Source organism: Heliangelus exortis, chromosome 9, assembly GCF_036169615.1.
Source record: "Heliangelus exortis chromosome 9, bHelExo1.hap1, whole genome shotgun sequence".
Classification (NCBI taxonomy): Eukaryota; Metazoa; Chordata; class Aves; order Apodiformes; family Trochilidae; genus Heliangelus; species Heliangelus exortis.
In genome coordinates this window covers 21,261,017-21,288,334 of record NC_092430.1, presented here as the reverse complement: position 1 = coordinate 21,288,334, position 27,318 = coordinate 21,261,017, and the positions used below count along the sequence as shown (strand labels likewise).

General features: G+C 39.8%; 1 protein-coding gene across 1 annotated transcript in view; it reads left to right on the top strand.

Moving 5' to 3' along the window:
* The window catches only part of FNDC3B (fibronectin type III domain containing 3B), a 184,435-nt gene that overhangs the window by 143,772 nt on the left and 13,345 nt on the right, over positions 1–27,318 (top strand). The window contains exons 15-23 of the mRNA XM_071752654.1: positions 310–448; positions 1,010–1,081; positions 1,589–1,707; positions 2,213–2,318; positions 3,699–3,871; positions 4,600–4,713; positions 6,849–6,998; positions 10,864–11,144; positions 16,542–16,754. Of these exons, the coding sequence (XP_071608755.1) occupies positions 310–448; positions 1,010–1,081; positions 1,589–1,707; positions 2,213–2,318; positions 3,699–3,871; positions 4,600–4,713; positions 6,849–6,998; positions 10,864–11,144; positions 16,542–16,754 (1,367 nt within the window). The remainder of the gene's footprint in view (positions 1–309; positions 449–1,009; positions 1,082–1,588; positions 1,708–2,212; positions 2,319–3,698; positions 3,872–4,599; positions 4,714–6,848; positions 6,999–10,863; positions 11,145–16,541; positions 16,755–27,318) is intronic.

Below are 27,318 nucleotides of genomic sequence, written 5' to 3'. Positions count from 1 at the left end.
GCATAGTTACTGTCATTGTTTTCAACTGTTTTGAGTACATAATGGCATGTTGCCACAACTTTTCTTTTTTTAAAGGGAAAAATCTTCTCCTAAGCATGTCATGAATTATTACTAATGAGGAGGGGAAATATCAGTGTGATTTATAAAGAAACAATGTGATAATCTAGCACCCATCAGTAGAATCCCACAGCCTTTGTTAGGCTGTGACCTTCTTTCCGTTTTAATGCAATTACTAAAGGAAATCTCATGCAAAACTGTCAGAAAAATGTTACAGTAAACAATGGTAAACTTCTTGTGGTTTTATTGCAGCTGTTTGCATCTAATGTGGAAGGAAAGAGTTCTCCCAGTGAAGTGTTGGTCTGTACCACAAGCCCAGACAGGCCAGGACCTCCAACCAGACCCGTTATTAAGGGGCCAATAACGTCTCATGGCTTCAGTGTGAAGTGGGGTAAGTCTGATCAGTGTGTTGCAGTAGAGTTTGTTTGGGTCATAATAAGTTCAAATAACATGATGTAACTCTGTACTAGAACTTGGAATTCAGGCTGCTTCTCAGAGCAGAGTTGGACATGTTTGAAGAGCTTGCAGAAGTAATTTCTTTAATATATGAAAAGGTGTAGAGGCTCGTATGTTTTCAGGATCAAAAATATTGCTTGTTTTTACTGACTTCACTTTCACTCAAGAGTATCTTGAAGCTTTTCACCTTCAATTTCACAGCCCATTTCAGCATCATACAAGCTGCTTCTTTTATCAATGAGGCAAGCCTCCATGCTGCCTCTATTTCAATGTTTTTTTCATACATTTTGTTACTAGCATCATTATGCAGGTGCCTTATTCTGATTCATGTTGAAAGCCTTTCTGTCTGCTACCCATTTCTGCTATAAATTGGTGTTGTTTCTTCAATGATTTTGTGGAGTAGAAGGAGCAGAAACAAGTTCTGTGATTTTTTTTGTTATTCCTATTCTTGATTTACTAACAACCTGCCTTTTTTTTTTTTTTTTAATTTTTTTAGATCCTCCACAGGATAATGGTGGTTCAGAAATCCTAAAGTATCTATTAGAGATTTCTCAAGGAAGTCCGGAAGGTAAACTTGAAACAAGTTTTCTCCATTTCAATCCATCATGGATACTGTAAAGAAGTACTGACCCTTTGTGCTATTATTGTTATTATCATTAATGCACTAATGCTGCAGATGTGGTTGAAACAGAGTTAGATACTTGCAGGGCTCTTGGGAGGGTTTGGGTTGTATTATGGGGAGTTTTTGTGGTGGGTTTTGTTTTGTTGCTGGGTGTTTTTTTTAAAGTAAGCTCTTTTTCTCTAATACTGGTAGATTTTTAGGCTATAGGGCTGAACCTGCTATTTGCTTTGATATTTTAATATATTTTAGACATATTTCTATTTGTAAGTAGATATATATATGTATAGGACTATTTATATACATGTCTTGAAGCAGGAATAGTAACCATAGTAACATTAACATTGATAACTACGACAAACAGATAATTTGTGGGGGACCACATTAAGGATTTTCTTTCCTCCTAAACTTCTTTGCATTGTACTTCTCTAAACTTGGGTATATTTAATTTTTTAGCAAACCAATGGGAAGTGGCATATAGTGGCTCAGCTACAGAATATACCTGTACTCACTTGAAACCAGGCACTTTGTATAAACTCCGGGCATGCTGTATCAGCACTGGTGGGCACAGTCAGGTAAGTGTTATTTACCAGTAAGGACTGGTAAGTACTTTGGCCAGGATCAAAGCTGGTGAATGAAGATGTAGTGAGGGTGGTTAGTTGTAATAATTCATGACTTTTCAGCTGGCTGAATTCTTCTTTAAATTTTTGGGTTCCGTTTTCCAGCCAGTGATTTCTGTCATTCCCTTCTTTTTGATTTACAGTAATTTCAGCAACCTACACCTCTATTTCTCCTGCTTTGATTTTTTTTTTTTTAATGATTGAGTACTTCGGCCTTTACTATTTTAAAAACAAAATCAAATAAAGAACACCACAACACTTGCCATCAATACTGTGCTACAGTTTTGAGTATGCTAAGGAGAGAACTCTATTAATTGCGTTTATAACATACGTGGTAGCATCTCCTCTCCTTTATTTTTCATACAAATTTCTTTCAAGTGTTGGTTGCAGAAAACAAATTTTTGTGCCACTCTCTAATATTTATACCAGAGAGCTAACTTCAGCTTCTGTTCTCTTCCAGTGTTCTGAAAGTTTACCTGTCCGTACCCTAAGTGTTGCACCAGGTCACTGCCGGCCACCAAGAATTGTGGGGAAGCCAAAGCACAAAGAAATACAGCTACAGTGGGGTAAGTCTTTGGAGCATCTTGCTATTGAATAGTTTTCATCTGTCTTCTTACTGCAAAACCACGTTGATCAAGACCTTTTTATTTCTTTTGCAATATTGACTTAGCAGAAGAGCTTTGCTGCTTCTAATGTAGGACTTGTCTCACAAATTTGAGTTACAACATACAGGGGTTTTTTGGGTGCCATTTAAATCCTGATCCACAGTAGGATACACAATCCACTGGACACCTGTAATTTTGTAAAGGACTTGGACTATGGACATGACACTAAACTGTAAAAAAAATGCACATTTTTCAGAATAACAGGTACTTGCCAGCATGCAACAGAATTTTTTTTAAATAATGATAATCTCACAGCATCCAAGATTCTTTCTGGCATCACTTGTTAATATAAATTCCCATTTCTAACAGACAGATCTATCCCACAACCAGCATAAAAATTCCCCTGTAGATCCAAGACACCATGTTGTATCTTGGAAGACTGAACCCCTTATGGTGAACCATTGCTTTTCAGAACGCAAGGCAGGTTGATTATGTGGTACTGGCCTGTGAGATAACATGCAAATATTATCAAATATGTTCTTTTCATGGGAAAAAAGGTACCCACAACAAATACAAGCACAGTAAATAAAGCCAGTTTCCCAAAAAGTGGTTACTCAGGTGAAGAGTGTGGTGCAGAGATTTAGAATCTCATAAATGTGAGCAGTGGGACTAATAAAATTCAAGGATGGAAGTTATTTGTATTTTTATTGGGTGTTAATGAGGCTTTGCCAGAAAACCCATGTATAAGTAGTAGTTTTGGACCCACCTCAGCCTGTCTTCAACCATAGCCAGCAGCCAGGGCTGGGTCAGGCAGCCACCAAGTGCCTCTTCATTCTTTTCTGTCCCAGAAAGGGTGTATTCAGTGCTAGTTCCAGTCTTCGTGCAGCTTTCTACACTTCTTACTTCACTGACTTTTTGTTTGTTTGTTTGTTTCTGCACACACCACACCACCTTTGATACTGGGAGGGAAAATGAGGAGCTTTTTCTTTTTTTCATCCTCAGAAGAGGATGGTAACCATTATGTCCTGCTTCAAAATAGCTGGGCACCTCCTGGCATCAAACACAGCTTCCCAGGGTGGAAGATCCTTGCCTTGGAGAAGCTGTTGCCCTGCTAATCTCACCTGGTGAATGGGTAGAGTTCAGTCATTTTATTTATTTGCTTTAAAGCTGTGGATCATGCTGAGATATTGTAGGAAAGGCATCTAGCAAAGAGGAAGATCATTGCTGATAGTTTGTAGGTGGGTAAATGTATGTATATCTGTGGTATGTAAAGTGAAAAATAAACTTCCTGGCATATATCCTTATGTTATTAATAAGTTACACATATTTTTTTTATTCTAGATGTCCCTCCATCAGAAAGTGGCTGTCCTGTCTCAGAGTACAGTGTAGAAATGACAGAACCTGAAGAAGTTGTTTCTGAAGTGTATCGTGGTCCTGAGCTGGAGTGCACCGTCAGCAACCTCCTTCCTGGAGCAACCTATCAGTTCAGAGTGAGAGCTCTGAATGATGGGGGGGTACGTGCAGCTTTGGCTTTTCTTTTGCTGGGTGATTCTGGAAAGTGATTGTGTTAGTGCTGGTGATGAGAAAAGTGAAGGGGAGATGGACAAAAGAAAGATGATGGCCACCGTTGCCTTTCTCCTGCCCTTGCGATGCTGGCTGATGCCAGTTTTGAACCAGACTCTTGAAACTGGCTTTTTCTTTTGCTGATATGTGTTTAAATTATACTCCTGCCAAGGCTTTAAAAGTTGTCTGAGCTGGCTGTGGAGTTAAGCCATGCACACCATGTGTGGAGTATGCCCTGCATGTCAAAGCCAAGCTGGGGCTCCTTGAAATTAACTCCTAGCAGACCTTTTACCTTTTAAAAAAACTGAATTTTTACTCCAGTATGTGCTTTACTGTTCCTGTGCTCCTCCTTATATCCACAAGCAGCCAGTTGTGCTGGGCTGTGGTGCAGACATGCCAAAAATTAAGGTAAGGTAGAGGCATTCTGTTGATGAGTGCACATTTTCACTCTTGGGTAAATCAGAGGTGGCTTACGCTTTCACCAGCACCCACAGCCTCACAGGAGGATGGAAGTGCTCTCTGCTTTCAACTTGGCAATAATTTACATAGTCTCGAGCTGAACTCTGATATTTAGTGCCTTTGAGAAGATTTATCAGTTTCTGTCTGCTTGCTCCAAGCCTCTGAGAAATGCTGGGTTTAGGCTTCTATATTAACCTTCAGGCACCTTGTTCCCTTCCAGTATGGGCCGTATTCTGAAGCCACAGAAGTCACCACGGCAGCAGGACCACCCAGCCAGTGCAAAGCACCTTCCCTCTCATTCCTGTCTGACACACATGTCCTTGTAAGCTGGGAGGTAAGTCGGGTGCCCTGGTCATTTTTTTTTCCATCTTCCTTATCCAAACAAATATCATCACCGCAAAATTTGAAAGCAAGCTCGAAGCTACTCACTAGTTTGGAACTTTTTTTTTTTTGTGTAAGAAAACTGTATGCAGGGGCTCTTCCATTGTAGAAAATCCTCTTCTTTCCTCTATAAAGAGGTGCAGAAAGTTGATCATGAGTCATCCAGATCAGGATTCAGACACGAGACTTCCTACGCTGGCGTCAGATGATAGAGCACTGGCCGGGTAGAAATTCTCTCTGCAGGCTTTTAGTGTGTCAGCCTGTCCTGGGGTGGAATTGTGAAGGCAAATATTTGATTTTGGCTGAAGACAGAGTCTCCAATATGAAATTAACGCTGCACAGATGCTTACGATGTATTTTGTTTCCCTCAAAAATTGTTTGTCTCTTCCGCAAATATTTACTTTCAATCTGTGTGTGTTCCTCCTCCATTCTCCAGAATCTAGGAGGCTGCTCTTCTAAAATAAGTCTTAGCTGAAGCACTGAGCTGTCTTAAAAAAAAACAGCTTGGTGTCACTTAAAAAAAACTTGTTATGTAATTAGGGCAGAAAAGAAAGGATATTGTCATAGATGAAGTTGTGAAATGGAATGATAGGGCTGGAATTCTGCCATGGACTTTCTTTGGACACCTATCAGCCCTTCCAGCCCTGCATCTGCTGGGTGCCTTCTCTAAAGGATGGCCCTGTTGAGAAAGAATGGATCAGTGGTCATGAGATGCTCAAATAAAGTCATTATGCCAACATACCTGGGTACAAACGTGATCTGAGTTTAATTTTACAGTGAAACATTTGGTGCAGTGTAGGGGGTGTTTGTCAATATTCCTTGCAGTGTTTTGAAATGCTAAGCTAGAAGCTGCACTAAACTTTTAAATGTTACCTTTTAAATAAGTGTATGGGCAGGCATTGGCACTCTCCAACCATGAGGAAATGCAGCAGTGTTTCTGGTAGGCTGTGTATGTGCAGGATATATTTGTTTATTCTGGTTAAAAATGGAGCTGTGGATGGAGTAATGTGACTTGCAGTGGTTTCTGTTTTCTTAAAGAGTCTATTGGGTTTTGGCTGATAGGGATATGAAGGAAAAGCAGCAGAGATCTGTGGAGTATTTTGTCTGGCTGGGGAGCACACCATGGTTCCTAACATGCATTTTTTACACATTATTTTACAAGGCTGGCTTAGGAGTTCTGAATGCTCCTGCAGAAACAGCTAGAGGCTGTGAGGCAGGGCTAGAGCAGCCTGTGTCAGGGTGGTCATTGTGGTGGCAGCAATGCTCTGGATCCTTGTACTGGAAATTACCCCTTGCATGCCCTAAAGTCTTTGTCTGATCCCACACTTCTGTAATTTAAAGCAGTGATTCCCTAGTCAGTTCAGTCCACATGCTACAGCTCGAGGTATTTCAGGTAATAAACCACAATATTTTGTTCTGGGAACTGAACACTATCTCATCTCCAGCAAATTCAGGCATTTATTCAGTGTTCCCCTTGACTTCAGGATGATAAAGGGGTTGTGGAGAACATGGATCCTGCAGAAGTCTTTTTGTGGACATTAATGTACCCAGGTCCACACTCCCACACTCCATGCTGGAACCATTAGCTTGATGGGTGACTTGCACTGGAAACCTCAGATGAACTCTGGGCTTGCTGAGGTTATTCTTTTCTCAGTAAGAGTAACTACTTCAGGTTTGAAGGCTTAGCTCATCCAGAGCTGTGTTTTGATCATTCAACTAGACTACACTAGATTGATGCTTTTTTGTGTTCTCCACGGCTGTGCTTGTGCCAAGCCAGTGGAGAGACAATTTAGTCCTGCACATTCTAATGAAAAGCAAAGTAGCTCCATACAGTTTCTCATTTCTCTGAATTTCTATCAGGTAATTTCTGTGCAGAACTGGCCTGTTTCAGTAACCTATTAGGGAGCACTAATTCAGTGCGTTTCCATTTGCAGCACTAATGGTGTATTAATTTAAAAAGAAGGGTTTGTGGTTTGTTTTTTTGTTTTGTTTTTTTTTTTTTCCACGTAATTCGCTCCTTACCCGGTGAAACACAGAGCTCTGAAGTGCTCGCTTCTGAATTGAACCACATAAATATTTGTGTTGCAGAGTCCTGAATGTTCTGGTGCTGACATCTCTGAATACAGATTGGAGTGGGGAGAAGATGAGGAATCTCTACAAGTTGCTTATAGTGGCCCAGACACCTCTTTTGAAATCAGTGACCTGGCGGCAGCAGCGCGTTACTGCTGTAGGCTGCAGGTATGGAAAGTCAGGGAATTTGCATGGATTGCAACCTGAAATGCAAACAATTTCCTCCTCTTTGTATCATTAGCAACTGTGAGGTTAATGTGCTCTTAAGTCAGAAGGCATGGATGTTGTTTGGTGTGTGTAATTATTTGCATTATTTTCAATAAAGCAGACTGTTGTGTGTAACTGCACGGTGTAGGTTCCGCACATATCCAAGGGGTAAACAAGGGAGTTGGTGTAACTCCTGGCACTTGGAAATTGCTCTGTCGTGTGGTTTACTGTCAGTGAATAACATTTTTTGTTGCCCTCTGGTATTAAAATAATAATGTTTTAGACAATTATTCTTTTTAAATAATTTTTTTCTTGCTAATGAGATGTAAACAACATTTACCTCCCAAGTGGATGTTGAAGATTCCCCTAGCTTAAATAATGAACTCCAACATCTGTTTCACTTATCAAGTAAAGCAAACCAGCTGAGTGAATTCCTATGTATATAGGAGATGGTAGCAGCCAGAAAGTGGGTCTACATCCTTACTGTTTTGTCTCTTAGATTTGTAAGACTGAATCTCATATAGAGTCTCTATATATGATTTCTTTTTCTTTGATCTCTTTCCAATTATTTTCAGTAAAAAGAGTTAAAATACATTTCTAGATAAATATATATGAAGATAAAAATGCAGCACTTTTTCTCCTTTATGTCTACTGAAAAATAAATGGAAAGTGAAGTGTGTGGGATTGATGTAAGTTTTTCTTTTGCCCAGGATACACTTCCACAAGATTTATTTGTATCCTAAGACAGAACACCACCAGTAATTCAACCAAAAGTTCACATACCCACCCAGCTGGCAACGTGTGGACCACCCAGGCTTCTTCCTTTTGATCAAGGACAGAATGCTTCTGTCGAGCATTTCCTTCTTAATTTTATTTTAAACAAGACTTTGAATTATTTTTTTTTTTATTTTTACTAAGTAGCTTTGGAGCCTCTGGCCAGCAGCCAAGGCTTTAGGGCCCCACACCTCTGAGTACATGGCACTGTGTTTCCTGACTGGCTCATAGCTGGCTGAATACTTGCACTGGTCGGGAAAGGTGCTGAAGGAATTTAAAGAACCTGTGTGAATGGTTTGGAAATGTGAGCCAGAAAGTGCCTCTTGTTTGGACAGGAGGGAAAGCATTCAGCATCCCCCAGGCAGGGAGGGGACCGTGGGACCGCTACTGTGGTGAGCTCCAGGAGATTTTAGTGGTAAAAATGGAAACAGCCAGCTCTGTGGCATCCTTGATTTTGAGTGAGCAGTCATTTTGAATGACCTGCCACAAAAATGTTGTGCAGATCTACCCAGTTTTTAATGCAGCCAATATAATTGAGTCCATGGGCTGAAGTGAAGTGAAATGCCCAGCAGAGTCCATCAGTGACCTGGGTGTTACTTTCTAGAGGGCTTCATCCTCTAGGTCTGATCTGTGTGTTATATGGAAAATAATTTGTTGTAAAATACACTGGAACATTGAAACATTTACAAAAAAAACGCAAAAGCAAGATATGTATAGCAGGCAAAGAAGGAAAGTTAGTTTCAGAAATTATAGTCTTCTTTTTTAAATAAAAAGGAGATAGTAGCAGTTTTTTCTTATCTTTTAGCACCTTAACAGAAAGTTCTTTTACTTTCTATAAATACAGATTGCCCAAACCACATTACTTTGCCTTCTCATAAATATTGCTATCTCAATCTACAGTAACTCAATCAAAAGAGAGAATTGAGAAATCACCCATATGTAACTGCAGAGCAGACAATTTGTCTTTGCTGTTGCTCAATTGTTTTCCTGTAATGAATATTCCTGAAAACAATTGTGCTTCTGGAAAGGCAAATAATGTGTCATTATGGGGGGGAGAAGGGGGGCAGTATCTAGGAAGCAAAGAAGAATGAAATTCCTGACAGTTATGATGGTGAGATTGTCCAATAAAAAAATTAAAAAAAAAAAAAAAAAGCACTAAGAATAAATTGCTTGGAGCAAGATGCAGATTGCCAAACACTGGTTTAGAGGCAAGAAAAATAATATCATTTGCAGACCATGGCACAAGGCTCACTTTTAACAGCTCAAGGAGTGTTTCACTAAATAGAAGATGTCCCTGGAGCAGGATTTGTTTTGAAGGGCTTTTTAAAAGCTGACAAACCTAACTTTGTTATCTCTTTCTTCAATTGAACAAAACACCTTCTGGAAGAACAGAACATGGCTTTGTATTTGCATTGTGCAGAGCAGAAATAAGTTATTCACTACAGTTAAAAAATCAAACAACTGTTTGACATGTCCTTTCCTTGCTGTTGTAGTCCTTACAGGCAGCATTGTAAAGCCAGGATTTCTAATAAATTGTAGTCTGGTGGGAGACTGAGCTCACTTTTCCAAAGGCCATGTAGATGGGGGTCGGTTTTGAGCAATATCACAGAATCATGGAATCCCAGATTGGTTTGGATTGGAAGGCACCTTAAAGATCATCCAGTTCCAACCCCTCTGGCTATGAACAGGGACACCTTCCACTGGTCCAGGTTGCTCAAACCTTTTCCAACCTGGACTTAGAAAAAAGATGCTTTTAAAGGTCTGGATGATCTGCACCTTCAGTAGCTCACCCTGTACCATAATACGCTGTCCTAAGCTCTCCATGTACCTTGTGACTTAGTGGCATGCTGGGATGTGTAAGGAGGAAGGATCAAGGGAAAGGTGTCATTGCCCCTTTCGTGCTGTTTATGAGAACTTAGAACTCTGTGTCCAGTTCTGCTGCAGGCAGAGGTTGAAATAGAGGTGTTCTGAGGAGATATAAATTAAGAAATTGTCACTGTGCAAACAATTAAGGATTGTAACAGTGATCCAGAGGAGGCTGTGCAATCTCCATCCTTGGAATTTTTCAAGACCTAACTGGACATAAACCAGATCAACCTGGTTTGTATTCAGCTTTGACCCTGGTTGGAGTAGCAGATTGGTTCCAGCCATGTTTCTATGATTGTGTGCATGGGAGCTTACAGTAATCCTCAGCCAAATGTTAGCCATTTCCTAGCCCATTCTAATGCACCATACACAGCATTTGTCACTTCCTGAGCATCAGCTGATAAAAGAAGCAGGTAAAAAATCCAGGTCTGCACCCTCGTGCAATGTTGAGCGTGCAAAGACAACAAAGCTCTGTAATTAGTGAACAGAAGTGGGCAAGATTTTGAAATTTGGGTTCCATTGGGATCGTGGTTTCTGAGTCAAGACAAGAAGCTTGATAATTGGTTGCTCTCATCTCTTGGAAAATGTTGATCTATGTGCTTTGGTGATGGTTTGCTAATGATTTGTGACCTCTGGGGAAATCTGCATCATAGGCTTCACGTCATGCTGAGGTGCTTATTCTTGTGTCAAACTTTTTTGCATGAAATGAGCCATCTGTTCTCTTGAGTCAAGAACAGCAAGCCTAACACCCCTTCTGTCTAGGGGTACTCTGCTTGCAGAAGGCATCTGATGCTGCACTCTGCAGTAGACTGAGGATGTTAAACAGGGCAGCTCAGCAATTTTGGGTGCCCAGCTTGCTGAGCTGCCCATCACTGCCAGCACAACTGTGACATTTTCCCTTACTAAACAAAGTTTGCTGCTGATAAAAAGGTTATTGTTATGTTTGATTAAATATCTATTAGGGAAATAGTCTCCAGTATGTCTGAGATGCTTCTGAGAGTGAAAGGAGGAGATAAATTGCTGTAGGATAAGTAGAGGCTGTGAGTCACGGAGAAGAAGCCAGCAGTGCATATCCTCTGGGTATTCCATGCAACTCATCCAGGCTGCACAACTCATTATTATGAACACAGTAGACATGTGAAAGAGAACATTTGTCCTGTAACAATATATTTTTTTTAACACCCAGGCAATTAACCAGGCAGGAGCTGGACCCTACAGCGAGCTGGCAACCTGCAGGATCCCCGCGTCGGTGCCTGACGCGGTCTCTGCCCTCTCGGTGCTGGAGGATGAGCCCGTGGATGCCTGGCAGCTCTCCCCCTCTGTGTGCCTTGTACTCAACTGGGAAGAGCCAGGCAATAATGGAGCTGAGATTACATCATACAACATTGAGCTGGGAGACATCAGCATTCCAGTAGGAAATGTTACCAGATACGTTATCAATGATTTGCTCCCAGAAACCTCATACAGGTGAGTGATGTTTTTGTTTAATATGGTGCAGAGCACTCAGCGTGAGCTCACATAGCTTAATTTTACCTGGGAAATGTTTATTATGGCATGAAGAGTGAGTTTGAAAAAAAAAAAAAATCACAGCAACCCAACCAACCAATTTAGGAGATGCAGTAATTCTTTTACAAAATTAATTGTAGGAGCTCATGCCCAAATGTGACGTTTCTCACCACATTTTTCCTCTTTCTTCTCTCTTTACCTTATCCCTCACCTCCTGAGCTACTCTGCTAAGTTAAAGTTACCCTGGCAGGAAAATAAATTTTAAAAATGGGAAAGCTAAAATCAGAATGTGATATGTTTTTTTCAGATGCTTAGCAGTATTGTTCCAGTGGTTTATAATACAAACTGTATTGATACCTGTGAGGGGATAGCAATTTACACACAATAAACTTTTATATTTATAGCTACCTACAGCATTTTTTTCATTTCTAGCACATGGAGATTAATTAAAATATAAACTGAATTTAAAACCAGTTTCTTTATATTGCATCAGAGTCTAAATTTCTAAGTGACATTACCAAAACTCTATTATTATTTTAACACTCAGGCTTATATGTTTTTTCCCTAATTGCTAATTAAAAAAATAAATAAGTGGTTCTATGCAGGCAATGAACAGCAGTACAGCAGATGTGTCAAAAGAAATTCTATTTTAAGTACTGTTCTAATAACAACTGAAATCTGATTGCACAGTTGTAAAATTGGACATGGCACAGACCTTCTGTAATATTTTTCTTTCTTTCTTTGTATTCAAAGTCACCATTCTACAAGTCTTGCAGAGTTTAAACGAAAAGTTAATTTCTCAGATTTCATTGTGTACATAAAAAAAAGAGAACTTCCTGTGTGGCAAATCTATGAATGTTTGTGCTAGAAGTTATTTAAAGTGAGGAACATACATTGCTTACAGTGCCCAGTGGATGGTTTCTGTTCTTTGCCTAGAATATGTAGATTTTTGAACCATGTAATTAAAAAAGCTGTAGATTTATTTAAAAACGTGTATATATCCTTCTGGCAATCTGAAAAAAAAGGAGGTAAAATAGGACATTGGTGATTCAGAACCCCTCCATTTCAGACCAGTCATACAGATCAGGAAATGGGACTCCATTCCTGCTGTCTCCAGTTCTTCAGTGGTTTGTAACACCAGTGTAACACCAGTGTAACACCAGTGCCTGGGATCCTTTCTGGCGAAGGCAGCAGTGAAGTATTAGCTTTTTCTTGCCTTCTGCTGTGGTTCAGATCCTAGTCTCATGGTCAAAAGAAGCCTTTTCTTCTTCCCTCCTTGGGTTGTCCTTCCTTTTGTGCCAGCAAAGTGCTATCACACCATTCCAGACTGGGAAAACTGGTCTTGTTAAACACTGAACTATCTTGTTTAGCTTGTAAATGGATAGAGAAAAAGGAAACTGAGCTAGTTTAAGGTATTTGTCAAAATACTACACAGCAGGAAAGCTGCACAAGAGCTTTAGCTGATGGGTTCAGGTTGCTGTTGTCATTCCTCTGACCTCCCTCCATCTCCATGTTCTTCAACATTTCTCACTCTGCCTTGGGTCAGCACAGCTGTGTATGTGGTCTTACTCTCAACCAGACCAGGAACTCGTTGAAGAGGAATCAAAAAACTAATAAAACTAGCAAGAAGCTGGAGAGTCCTCATTATGTTCCAGCAAGAGTCCAAGCAGCTGAAGCAAAATGAGAGCTTTGAACAACACAGTCCAGAATGGACCATCTCAGTTCTTCACTGAAGTCTTCTTTCTTCAGTGTCTTTTTTTTTTTTTAGCTGATTCTTGGTTTTCTACAGCTCCCTTTAGGGAAACGTTCTTGCTTTCAAAGCCTAGATGTGAAGACACAGAGTGAAAGGACATTACAGGAGCACAAACCAGTTGTATCAGAAAGAATAATATATGAAAGTTCTTTAAAACAAGAGAAACTCCCAATTATTGTGTCTCATGCTTGTCGGGAAAGACAGGTGATTGCAGTTGATGTTCAAAAGCACCTCATCTGTAGATTGAAGTATTTTTATTAGCAGAAAAATAGATATGTCAAAGTGGTTTTGCTGTCACTCATTAACTCTTCCATTGATACTTCTTCAAGCCTATCTTGGCATCTGCTAAATGTATCCATTGATCAAGCTGTGTCTTCAAAGGTAATGGGGGTTTTGCCCACCCTGATTCCATCAGAAGAGTGCTGCAGAATGCCACTGTTCACAAGTTCTAAATTTCTTCAGCAATGGTTTTATTTCTTGTGTCAACTTTGACTCAACTACCTCTTCTTCCTCTCCTGTGTTTATTCCCTGCTGTGTTTAAAAACAATGAACAGGGTTTTCTTCCAGTGTCCTTGTTTTTCTTAGGCTAAACCAGCCAAACACTGGTTTGAGACTGAGCTCAGCTTATGTGTTGTAGTTACACTGGAACTTCCCTGTCAGTGTTTTTATTTGTGGAAACCTGAAAGCAAATCTTGGTTATTATGAATCCACCAAGTCCAAAATTGGAAAGGAACATTTTTTTGCCTAGTGGTGTGATTCCAACAGCATGTCCATGTGTGTCCCCTCCACTGGACTGATGAAGCTGATGCCAGTGTAGGGCTGATTTGGGGAGGACTTTTCCAATGTCAGACACAGCCCAGCACCCCTCTTGCAAAAAGCAGATGCAAAAACACTGTTGCTGGCAAGAAGCTGCACAAATATGCCTTGAGAGTTCTGCAGTCTGTTCACTTTATTGACATAGCCATGAAGCTCTGGGAGCTCAGATTATAAGGTAATAAGACTTGGACTGCCTTTCTGTGTAAATGGATGTGAGTTAATAAATAAGTGTTCAACAGGAGCAGAAATACCAATTTTCTGTTACACTCTGTTCCTAAGCTTCAGTCAATGCTTCCCATAATTAATTGGGTTGTGCTGTTGAGATACTTCAATGCAAACCAACTGTGTTTTAAAATGCTTGTTTTCTTCTGAAGTTACATAATTTACAGAACTACATAGTTGCCTTATTAGATTTTAGTAACAACATTTAATTTTATTTTGGTTGAGGAGTAAAAATTCTAGCAATATTAAAATTCTAGGTTGTATGGAGGAAAAAATCTTCCAGGATGAAGAAGGCAAGATGCATGTGGATGCTCAAGTCAGCAGTGCTCAAATGGGTTATAAAGCAGATTTTCTGCTTCAGATTGTATAACAATGTCTGGATCCAGACCCAGAGGAGTGTAGTGTGAGTAGGGACTTGTTCCCTTTTAAAACCTTGGGAATTTTAACTCCCAAAGGTCTTCACAGGCATGGGTATTGTGGCTGGTGGCATTGCACATGTGGGAACAAGCAAATCAAACTCTTCTCATGTCAGACTCCTAAGATGAATTCAAAAGTGATTTTTCTGTTTGTTGGAATGCTACACAAAGGGGTTTGTGACCAATCTGAAAATAGCATCCTGTTTAGTGTGTTTATTTTCCTGGGTCAAGAATCTTACAAGACAGAATGGTCTGTTAAAGATCCTCTAATGGTTTCTAAGTTAGCCTGGTTGGATTTATTTTTTTCTAAATGTTTACAAGATGCAGTGGGAAAATGTGAGAATTAATACAAATATTATTGGTCCAGCAGAATTCCTAAATATAGTCTTTATATTTCCAATAGACTTATGTTTAAACTGCAATTGTTAAATTCAAAAAACACTTTTCCAAGGTGGGTGAAATCACTGTTGTGTAGTGTCAGGATGCATTTTCTGAAACAAAAAGGAAGATAAAAAGGAAAATGCAGCTCCACACTACACAATGCTTTCCCCTTCTTAGTGGCTAGGTCAAGAAGCAAAGGTTTAACCAAAGGTTTAAAGGTGTAAGCATTCTTACACTCTACATTTACTCTAGCTGCCTAATCAGGAGTTAAGGCTGTATCATTTCTTTATTAATCCTTTAAAACCTTTTCTTCTTGAAATTGGAGAAAATATGGTTTAGGAATTTTTTTTTTTCTCTGTAGAGACTTTTCCTCTCCCTCTAACTATCCCCAAACTTTTTTTCTAATGATGGAGTTAAAAACTTGCAGTTCAAAGCAATTTTTCACATGTTATTTGTATGAACTTAGATCACTTCATGTACTTCAGTCAAAATAATTTATGCCAACCAGAGACAGTTCTATTTATCTTTTCCTTTCTCTAAAGCAGGCTGCTGTAGGGGTGTCCCAGGTTCTCTTCTCCTCTCTTCTTCCCCCTGCCACCTTCCCCAGGTACTTCTTGGTAGCTGATAGTTTGGAGAAGCAGCAACACTTCTTGTAGAGAGACTTTTCCCATGAGAAACTGCTAGACTGTTATGCACAGCATTTTCAAAGTAAATGGCATCTGTCCAGCTATCTGAAGTAGGCTGAACCATCTAAAAAAACCTAATTAGTTTCCCCATCCTCTTTTCTCTTCTTTTCACTTAAATTTAACAAACTTCTGAAACCTTTCAGGCTCATCTGGACTAATATTTCTATTTACACAGCCCTCAAAACTCTTTCAAAATGCATATTTCATCTTTTTGTTACAGTATTTCTGATATTACCACAGTTAAAAGGCTGCTACACTTCACTCATTCCTATAAGTAGATTCTGATTGTGCAAATTATTAAACTAAAGTGCAGACAGATAAGAGGAAGTGACAAAGCAGAAGCCAGAAGTTATCTTAAGAAAGGAATGTAATTTAGAAGACAGGCTTGGTATTTATGGTATTTCCATCTTAAAACTCCTATAACTAGTTCAGTGGTCTGCTTCTCTCTGCTTCTAAATGTCCTTAATGCAACTCAGATGGCTCAAGAGGTTTTGTGCATCTTGTGAGAGTGAGTTGGGTTCATCTTTTCTTTGATCAAATAGATAGTTCATTCCAGGTTAGTATTTCCACAGTATGGGAGAGATGTGTGGAAGGTTTTAAGTTTTAACCTTCTCAATCAGCTCTCCCCAGTAGAGTTTAGGGTACCTGGGGACATGTTTTGGTGGTGGACTTGGCATTGCAGGTTGGACTTGATGATTTTAAAGTTATTTTCCAACCAAAAGAATTCTATAATTCTAATGTACTGATATAACATGCTTTGTAAACCAGCGCACATGCTGCAACAATATCATGTTTTGGTCTTCAGGGCTCTTTACCAACATGCAGATGGGCTTCATGGCAGTACCAGCAATGCTTTCACTTGATGGTTTCACATAAATTAGTCCCTGACCTTTGCTAGACAACCACAAGACACTTCTGCACTTTATTTGTGCATAGTTACACACATCATCTTTTCCAATTTGCACTTGTATCTGTCCCTTCTTCCTGGGGTTACAGAGGCTGCAATCAGACACTTTTATTTTAATATGAAGAACCTGGCAAAATAACTTCAATTTAACATTGACCTTTCTGTTGTTTGTTTTAGGATCAGGATCCAGGCTGTCAATGAAATTGGAGCTGGACCATTTAGCCACTTTATTAAAGCAAAAACCAGGCCATTACCACCCTCACCTCCTCGGTTAGAATGTGCTGCAGCAGGTCCTCAGAGCCTGAAGCTGAAATGGGGAGACAGCAGTTCCAAGCTTCATGCTACTGATGACATGGTCTACATCTTGCAGATAGAAGACAGGAATAAGAGGTAAGAGAGAGAATCTTTTCCTTGTGTCAACAAAAATTAATTTTGGTTCATCATAATGCAGTTGTGAATCATGGTCAGAAAAAGAATGTTTTCCTGATTGCACCATGCCTACAAATGTATGTATGTATGTATATATTATATATATATTAAAATATAAAATATATTAAAATATATATATACATATATATGCATATTACATATATATATACACATATGTGTATTTCTATATATGCATATATACATATTATATATAAAAATATTATATACATATATAAGTAGAATATTTTATTTATATAAAATACTGTATTTATAGGGGATTTTGTGCCTGTAGTCAAACCAAGCAAAGAGTGTAACAAAGCTGTCAGTTATACAAAATCCACAATCAGTGCTGTACTGTGGAATGTTTAGGAGACCCCTGGCTATTCTGCCAATAAAAGTGAATACCAAGTTTCATGGTCATAGTGCTTTACCCTTTGGAATATACAAAACAAAGATTTTGTGCCCAATCTGCTGTGTGTATTAATTTAAAAATGGTAACAAAATCAAGGTTTAGGAATGGCAACACTACACAGAACAAGGTTTTCCAGGTCAGGATTTTACAGCTGTAATATGCTGGAGCATTAGAAAACATGAGCTTAGCATCAGCTTGGTAGCTGCACAATAATTATGAAATAAGGATGCAGAAGATCTCACTCACCATGTTTCACTTCCCTAAAATTTTCTTCAGAGTCATGAGAGCTTTTGGTGTGCAGGAAATACTGAAAGGAATGTTAAATAGTTAGTGCTCTGCAAAAAATATTTTCCCATGCAGACCTTGGGAAGATTTGATAATATAGCTTCAAAGTTGTGATGAGATATATTCAATTAAAAAAAAAAAGAGAAGAAAGACAATATACAAGTCTGAGGTCTTGAATGAATAAATATGGCTCATAATTTACTAAGAAACTCTCTCAACTAGTTTAATTATGTAAAATAACTGCTGTATCAAGGAGATAATCCTTAGAGACCCTCAGTGCAGATCATAATTTGGTGTAAATTAGCACGATTCCTTTAATTTAAATAGAGCTGTGCTGAATTTTTGCCAGCTGAAGATCTGGCCCAGAAGCTCTAATTGTGAGTAATAAAAGCACCACGAATTAATGTCTAAATAACCTCCCAGTACCTCAGCTGTACTGATGCAGAGAGGGTACCTGCTCCCCTGTATTAATACTGAGAGGTGTCCAGTGACTAGAAATCCCCATTTGAAAGTCTGGCTGATACAACCAGTTTCTTCAGAGTGCATTGATGCTTGGCAGGAGCCCATCACCTCAAGCAGCATGTGCTTAAGTCACCTCTAAAGAAACATCCAGCAGGCTTCTTTTGTTTGCTTTCATGGAGCACTGCAGGTAGGATGGGGAAGAATTGGAAGTTGTTTTAAACCTGTTTTTATGTTACAGAAAATTACAAGTTCCCTCGTAAGAATACAATACGTTCTGTTACCTGGCAGCAGAGGAGGAAAACTTTCTCCCCTTTGCTTTTGCACGAGGCTTCAGCACCATCCTTTGCTTTTGCCCAACTTTTCCCACTGCAAATGGTCCCTTAAGAGCATTTAATTAGGAGGATCTGGGACTTGGTACTCATCTACATCCTCTTAGCTTTAACTTTGCCTTATAATATGAGCTCCTAGAGATGCAGAGGAACTCCTCATCCACATTGCACTGTCTCCTCCTGCCTGAACAGAGCTTTTGCATGGAATTGTGTTCCTTTGCTGGCTGGGTTTGTAGCAATTAGCTGAGCTAATGCCTGGAATCAGGCAGAGCCCCGAGCCCTCCGGCCGCTGACGCGCACCCGGCGTGGGTGTCAGGGCAGAGTGGGATGGGTGCGCTCCTGCCCGTGCTGGGTGCTGGCTTTGAGCACAGCCAGAGCTGGCAGGTTGCAGCAATCAGATCTATTTATTTGTTCCCCATCTGACAGTCCCTTTTTCCTCCCCCTCCTGTGCGTTGGTCACAGGGGGAGATGTTCCTGAAAGGACACGGCAGCGGAGGTTTGTACGTTTGGGAGAGCTCTGGTTCCTAATGGACAGAGGATGACAGCCCACACATTAATAGGTAGAAACAGCAGTTAGTTGCAGAGGTAGGAGTCCTCTCTTAGCTCATTCCTGTAAAAAAAAAACTCCATCATGACTGAGGGGTTACTCACACATGGGTGTGCTTGTGAAAAGCACTGCAGTATGGTTCTGGGAGTATCACTGGCCTCTTTCGTTGCACAGTGCTTTAATGCAAGTAAACTGGGGACATCTAATGGAATAATTAAATAGAACAGAATATTTTGGTTGGAAGAGATTTACTGTAGTCATCTTGTCCAACTGCCTGAGCAATTTTGGGTTGACCAGAAGCTGAAGCATGTTATAAAGGGCATTGTCCATATGCATCTTAAGGACTGACAGGCTTGGAGCATCAGCCACCTCTCTGGAAAGCTATGTCTGGTGAAAAAAAAAAAAATATAATCACCTTATAATAATATAATCACCTAGTAAGTGACCTAGAAGGATGTTTTCTGGTTTGAAAGAGTTGTAGGAAGGTTCCATGGTGTACCCTTCGTTGAGAGAAGAGGTGGCACCTGACCTGGGGAAAGAAGCTGTAGCATAAACATGGATGACTCAACATTTTCCCCTGTCATCTACTTAATTTTTCAGGAGATATTGTTGCTGTATTGCCTTAGACACCCAAAATTACTTCTAACAGTTTTATATTGGAATCCTACTGCTCAGTATTAGAGTTTTCTTTTCCTTGGTGAATCCAAATGCTTACTGTAAAATTAGCTTTCTGTTGAGAAAGTGGGAATATGCTTTAAAATGCCATTAAAGTATTTTCACAAGCAGAAATGTAAAGATGAGTAAATTCTTTAAAAATTAAAAAAATAATAATAATCAGTAAGTTGAATTCTGACCCTGACAGCTTTAGTGGCCTTTTTGTAAAGATTCAGTTTTTTGCAGTGGTTATCAGCAAGTGCTCTTGAATGCATCCTGGTCATTAAGAATTGTTTTTAACTTGTAACTTTTTAACATTCTGTAATGAGGTATAACAGGCCAGTGGTTGGAAACTAAATGTCTCATTGATTGCACAACCCATGAAACAAAATACTTGGAAATCTCCTGACACTGATTAATGTTGGGGCTTGAAAAGGTGTGCACATCAGAAATGCACCTGCATTAGCTCTTCAGTGTGTGACATTTAGGAAGATTGAATTAACACTTCTTGTCCTTTCAATTATGTGTAACATTAAGTGGAAACAAAGAAAAATCTGTTTCTAGAAAGCACAGTTCATGGGAATGTTACTTGAGAGGAGTTGACCCTTAAGTAAAGAGGACTAAAACAATTTTTTAAATGAACTCTCACTTGTGATTTCATTTCCTAACTCCAGTCATGTCAAGAAAATGATGTTAATTGACTTGCACTATTTTCCAGAATACTATGGATTTTTCCTCTCCAAGTGAAACAAATGAACCTAATTATAGTCATGCTTTTGATTTTTTTTCCTGTACTGGTAATTAGTCTTTAGTTGTTCCTACAACTAATTATACCTCTTAGTGTCTTCAAATGCTTACAATATTCAGTCTGAAAGACAGAATTAATAAGTACAGTATTAGTGGGTTATTTATCAGTTGCTTGTGTTGCTTTTAGATGAATCTATGTTGCAGTTGAAATGAATTCTGTGATTTTTGTGTGTATATGGAGCCAAAATAGAATATATATAGTTATATTTTAAGGGACAATTGTAAGGGACAATTAGTAAGGTTGACTAAGAAGCAACATAAACATATACTTAAAAATATCAGTGAAGGATCATTGACCATTTTCAGTAAGTCTGCTTTGTAAGTGAATTGTAAAGAGATGGTGTTTACTGGCATTCTAAACATAACTCCTTTTCTTACAGTTATTTACTGAATAAATGAGTTATGACTTCATATCACTGGGTAAACAGTAGCAATATTTCCCTCTGTATCATATGAAAGATTATTTATGTGGGTATTAAACTCTTTCAAAATATTTTGCTAAACCGTATGTGCTTGCCATTTAAAGAGAGATTATTCTTCAGTAGAAATAAAAGACTGATCACAAAATAGAACTTGATTAATGACTATAAATACTAATTGGGCACAATCACTGTGCAGTCACTTTTTTTCTGGCTAGGATATGAATGTCCTGAAGGTCATAGATCAGTGTAGTCTCAGAAACTTCTCGTGACTCCAGAGAAGGAACACTTGGCATAATCCTTTGAAATTAATTCTTCTGCTTGGGGAGTTTTGCCTTAACTTGAGTATTCCTTTTGGGAGGTATCACCCTTACACTCCATGAGTGCCTGTTATCATAGAACTATGGGTTTGGGTTTGTAGGGACCTTAAAGATCAGCTGGTTCCAACCTTCCTGCATGGACTGGGACACCTCCCATTAGCCCAGGATGCTCAAAGCCCCATCCAGCCTGGCTGTGTACACTTCCAGGGGTGAGACAGACACAACTTCCATGGGCAACCCTGTGTCACCACCCTCACATCATGGTACAGGCAGCAGAGGACATCTGAGCTGTACTTCAGTAGGCTCCCAATTGCCTCCCAGTGCCTCCCAGTACCTTGGGCTGTCTTTCTTTGCTCCTGTTTGATGGGTTGTCAGTAGAGCCTTTAGAGCCTGAGCCATGAGCAAGGGAGATGTGCAAAATTTTCCCTGGTGTTGAAGGGAGATGTAATGTCCCATCCCTTTCAGTGCCTGCTAGTCCAGCTCCTTTCCAGTGGGGTGGGAATGCTGTTTCACTGCTTTTAGGAAGTCTGGAAGGAAGAGAGAAAAGTATCATATTATAAAAATCTACAACCGTATTTTCCAAGGTGAGAGCACCCAAAAAGCACCTGTCAGGAGGTGGTCTTCAAGGAAAATTAAAACATATTTTGAACAGTAAAGCCAAGACAGAGATGCAGAGACCCCACAAATGAAATTAAATGGTCCTAGCATCCAGTGCAGCTCCCTGGCTGTGGAAGTGGAATATCATAGCTGATGATTTGGTCTATTGGATATACTGTCTGTGGCTTGGATATACCTTGGATATACTCTTTCTGGCTTGGAGCTCAAATTCCCAACAGTTTATCTCCAATCAGTCTTTGCAGAAAGGTGGTGCCAAGTGTGTGTTCAGAAGTAGTTGGACATGTGAGCCTTGACATGGATGTTTGCTCTGCATTAACAGGAGAAGTAGACTAGGAACCCAGAGAGATGAATGTGCTGCCTCTGTCTGATGAGCAGCATTATCATTACCTGGTTCCTGCAAGTTTCCAGCAGTCTAATTAAAAAATTGTTTACACTTATTATTTGATCAAGACAATTTACACCCGTTTTAGCAGCAATTACTGATATGTATCATGGCTTGTGAAATTCTATTAAAGTATAAAATTAGATACATTAATGTATCCTTGCAAAAACCTGCAGGAAAAATGATTCTTGTATTGGGGAAAAGTGTCATGAAAGGAAATTAACAATTAGCACCAAGACATATGGCATGCTGCAGTTTACTCTGTCTAAATAGAAAGTTAGCATTCAGAAAAGCCTTCCAAGTAGTCTGTCTTCATTTCAAATTGTTGTATTGTGTAGATGAGTATTGCTATTAACAGTAATCATATTAAGAGCATTCTGATGAGATGCTTGGAGCTTTGTAGCAAGTGCTGTGCAGATGCAAGAGAAGAGGAAGAACCTTTCTAACTGTATAAAAAGATGAACTTGCTAATGCATTTCAGCTTTTTTCCTCCAAACAGGAATAACCCAAGATTTTAGTAGATGTGATTTAAGAGTGTGTGCAGCATCTTTTGAGATAGTGAGGTGGGATAAAAGCAAACTGAATGTTTGAGATGTTTCAGATGTTAGGAAACTAGCAAATAGAATCAGATGCTCTTCCTTGAGGATGTTCAAAGAATCCCTGGCATAAAAGCAGCATCCAAAGCAAAGGTGGTCACCATAATGGAAGCTAATTTCTCTACAGCTCTAACAACCTCACATATATATATACATATATATATATATATATATAATGTGTATATTCATATATTATTGTAATATATAGTATGTATAAATATGTACATAAATATATAAAAACTAATGCCTTATCAAAGCCATGACTATTTAATATTTAAAGTGATAATGAGACAGCTTGGAGCAACAGGAAGATGTTGGCCAGTTTTGCCAGAGCACAGCTTGAGGTTCCAAGTTAATTTTGCTCAAGAGACTACACTTTGCTTCCCTGTGAGCTTTGCAGCTTACCCAGGCAGTCATGTCTGTAGCTAGTTCTGAACATGATGTGCTGAATGAGATTCATTGGAAGGTTCAGAGAGGTTATTACTTGCTGCCATGCTAGGGCAGTGGATTGTAATGCTGCACAAAGAAGATAAAAATTCATATGTCTGTAAGAGCTGTAGTTTGCTGCTGCTGAGCTGTGTTCTCTTTTGGCTTTAGTGTTGTTAAACCTGGTTATGTTTTTATCTGCTGTTACTTATGAATCCATTGCCACTGCAAGGCCTGACACTGCTGGACTGCATAGGCTCAGTGGAGGCCATTGGATGCTCTCCCTAATTTCTCCCAGATTTTTCATTGAAACACAGTTAATTCACATGAAGTTGTGCTCAGTGTTGTAGTTCTTACCTGCCCCTTGGCCTCTGATCTGACTGTGCAGAGGAATCATCTGTCAGGCTGCTGTGTCTTCCATTCCTGCTTGATGTGCTGGGAAGCTCCTTCCAAAGAAAGTAATTTTTCTTGCTTCTGTGGGTTAAGACATCTCTATTTTCAATAATTCCAGCCACCTGACAGGTGACATTGTGGGAAATATGAATTACGTGCTCAGATTCAGCAGCAGATGGAAGGTGATCTAGTAGAAGCAAGTTAAAAATTGATGTTTGGCTGGAAGTACTCTTTTGTCTAGCCTGAAAATGTGCTGGGTAATTAAGTGAAGAAAACAAAACTCTTCCTATCTGAGCCTATGAACAAAAAGTTCATTGGCAGTGCAGTGTGGAGTTTCTGTATGGATTCTGACCAAACTTGCATTATAAGCTTTCCAAAAGTTATCTTCAGGAAAGATATCTTCAGATCAGGGGGACCAAAGCATCCCATCTGTTTGCTCCACAACACACACCAGGGCTGGCAGTCAGGGTTAGTGGAGGATGTGGGATCCCAAAAGTCTTTTGGGAGCCCTTGCCCTGCTGTTTCCCTCAGCACCTAACTGCAAAAGATGATGCTAAAGAGTGGCTTGGAAAGGTGCCCCAGGAACTCTTCTCATTGTTGCCCTTTTCCATTCTACTTCTGGCATCGAGGTTTAGTAGAAATTAATGACACTTCTTCTTGCAAGTTTCAACATTAGGCCAAGAGGTCTTCAACTTTCTGATCTGTTCCAGCCAGGTGCAGGAGTGACTGGGATACAGGCACGTTGCAGGGAGCAGAGCAGGATGAAGGGAGCCCCAGCCTTACTGGTGTGATGGGAGATAGGGACAGACTGAAGGAATCTGATCTCCAGGGATCAGATTTGCCTTTGTGAACTTAATTGCAGTTGTAGCAACTCCAGACAGTAGCTGGGTGGCTTTTTTTTCTGCTCAAGCGCTTAAAAAAAAAAAATAAATGTTTTTTCTCCATCACAGAGGATGAATTAGATGTTTTTTGTTTTGAAGCTTTGCTTTCCTGGTTGCCACCTTTTGATGTAGGGAGCTGCTAGTGGGGAAGGGAAATCACAGTAATGTTTGATAATGTTTTTTTAAACAAGAGAGACAAACAGTCTGCAAAAATTAAGTGAGGACTGTAATTGTGCAGATAGCAGGGTTGTTGTGATAATAGAAGTGAGAGCTGCAGATTTATGAAATTTGTGTGCTTTAATTTCTAATTATGCAGTTGTCTGTGTATTCTAAAACAAAGCCTCAGGTCTCTGAGTTGGACCAGTGCTGTATTAGTGATTTCTCTGCAGTCAAAACCGTGGTGGATCACTGCAGTTTTCTGGGAGGCAGTAACTGAATCATTGGGATGGCTATTTTAGCCTTCCTACTTAGCTCAAAATCACTCTCTTACTTAGGTGCAGTACAGTAGGTTTCCTTTCAAATTAAATTGTTGTAAGGGCAAGTGGGTTCCTCAAATATAAACAAACCCCAAGAGTTTGAAAGGGAACCTTCTGATTAAAATGTGCTGGGAACTAATGAGCAGAGGTACAGGGAGTACTTTCATCCTCCTCTGCTCGACTGGAAGTGACTAACGTGAAGGAAACAAAATAGCTGCAACATGTAAAACGTTTCCAGGAAGATCTTCACTGAGAATAAAAAGGTATTGATGAAAAACTAACAGGAGAGGTGTCTCCCAAGCAATCACTTTAGGACATCGTGTTCTCCCTCCTCCACTGTGTGCAAACTAATGAATAATTTGTGACCAACCTGAGAATGTCTGGGAAAGGGAGAACTGGGATCACTTGAATGAGATGAGGGGGAAGGAGCCTCTGGGGTGTGTCTTCTCCCTGGAGAAAGTTGCTTTCTTTTTGGTTTCTACTTTTACCTTACTGGAGAGGAGAGGCAACACTGCAGCATGTTGAATTTTAATAACTATTAAAAAAAAAAAAAACAAACCAAACTCAACTGAACTGAGAAGGCTATTAACCCACAGAGAGTTTTTTTGCAAAGACAGGGTACAAGTTTAAGGTACACAGCTTACTGTCCTTTTAATTCAGCCGGGCAAACCTTTTAGATCCAAAGATGGCTTGGTGCTTATTAGCACCAAGTTAGTGGTGCTAACACCATTAGTGCTAACACATTAGTGTTTCAGGGATTCACAGGAATGGTCTGAGCAGGTAAAAGTGGAGAATGAACGTATCTTGGCTGAGACACACCTGCTTGAGTGTGTTTGGTGTTTTGGGTTTGTCTTGGAAGGAGGGGAGGGAGTTATGAAGAAATGAGAAGCCAAAGTAAACACCTATTTCTGTAAGTGTGTTCCTGGGTAGGAACAGGAGCACTTTTAGCTTGTTTTACCCACTTGTATCCCTGTACCATCCCTATAATTTTACCAATACAACTGTTCTAGTGTCACATTGGCTAAGGAACTAATAGAATCTATGACTAGCAATTTGCAGAGATCTTTAACCTCTTACCTGTTCTCAAATCCAGTTCACCTTTGAGCCAGGTGGGGATGGGGGCAGCCAGCTGAGGGAGGCTGGGGTCTGCCTGTCTGTCAGCTGGTAAAGGTGTAGTTACCTTCCCTTGCTTACTTTGATCCACAGCTGATTACAAAGAGGTTATTATTATCCTAGAGTACTGCATCTTTTTTGCTAGCTGTTGCCCTTGGATCAGGGTCAGAGACAAATCTCTGCACTTGTATGAGTACTGCAGTGGTTCCTGATTGAGCTACAAGTGGAAAAGGAGAGACAGTCATTCTGTCTCTTCAGTCTTTAATGCTGCCCTAATTAGGGGTGTTTTGTTCATCATGCAATGAATCCCATGAAATTTTACCCCATGAGAACTGGGGCAGTCTTCTGACCCAGGCCAGAGCTGCTGGTGTGAGCCTCAAAACTGGGCTAGCAGGCAGTCCTGAAAAGGGGATGGGCATAAGGTTGAAAAACATAATTATTCTTTGGAGATTGGCTCGAAAATCTCTTTAAAACTTGTAGGCATAGATCTTTGATTTCCAATCAAGGTGAGGGGCTCACTAGAACCTGGTGGGTGTAGTGAGGCACATTAAGACCTCAGAGTACATTCCCAGCAATTTAAATTACCTGAACATTTCTTTTTATTACAGATGATTCTTGATCTCTCTGTTTGTACTTTTGTGGATTTCAATCATAATGTAAGATGAATTGATTTCTGTCCCTGAGAGCTAATGACAGACCCAGTTTCCTTGAAATTCTCCAGTTGGTTATACTGTGTATCTCAGGCAAAGTCAAAGGACTTATTATCCAGGAGGAAGCTGGCACCCAGACAGGGAGGTCACAACCAAATCTCTTTGGCTTCCTGGTGATTTCAAATCTGCTGAAATGGTTAAGAGATAATAAGTGTACTAAAGTGAGTAAGTGTACTAAATCATAAAAAAAAAAAACCTATGTGATCCTACGCAGTGAATTTTATGTTCTCCTGATTCAGTACTGTTTCAATTCAGAACATGTTCCCCAGTGGAGGTTTTGTGGGCTGATGCAAGGTGGTGCTGCTTTATTTGCCCTCATCCCCATTCTGCTCAGCACCTGGGGGGCTGCCTGAAATTGCTGGCTGTCCTATGACTAGTACTGAGCAGCATTTATTTGAGGAGAGTGATTGATTGAAAATCAAGTCAGATTCTCTCTAGCAACCTGTACCTTTCTTTTTGGGTTTTGTTTTGTCTGTTAGATTGTGACATTGATTTTGTTCCACATGACATTGTTGGACAAGTTTGTGTGTGCTGATGCTTGGATGGGTTTTGGAAGTCACTTCCTTCATGTCCTGTCCTTTTCTTCTTGTCAGCTTGCTGTGGGGCAGAGCTATTGGTACAGGTGTCCCATTGCTACTGCCATCCCTTTCCATCATTCAGCTCCTCCTTGCTAGGATCATGCTTCTCCTCTGCCT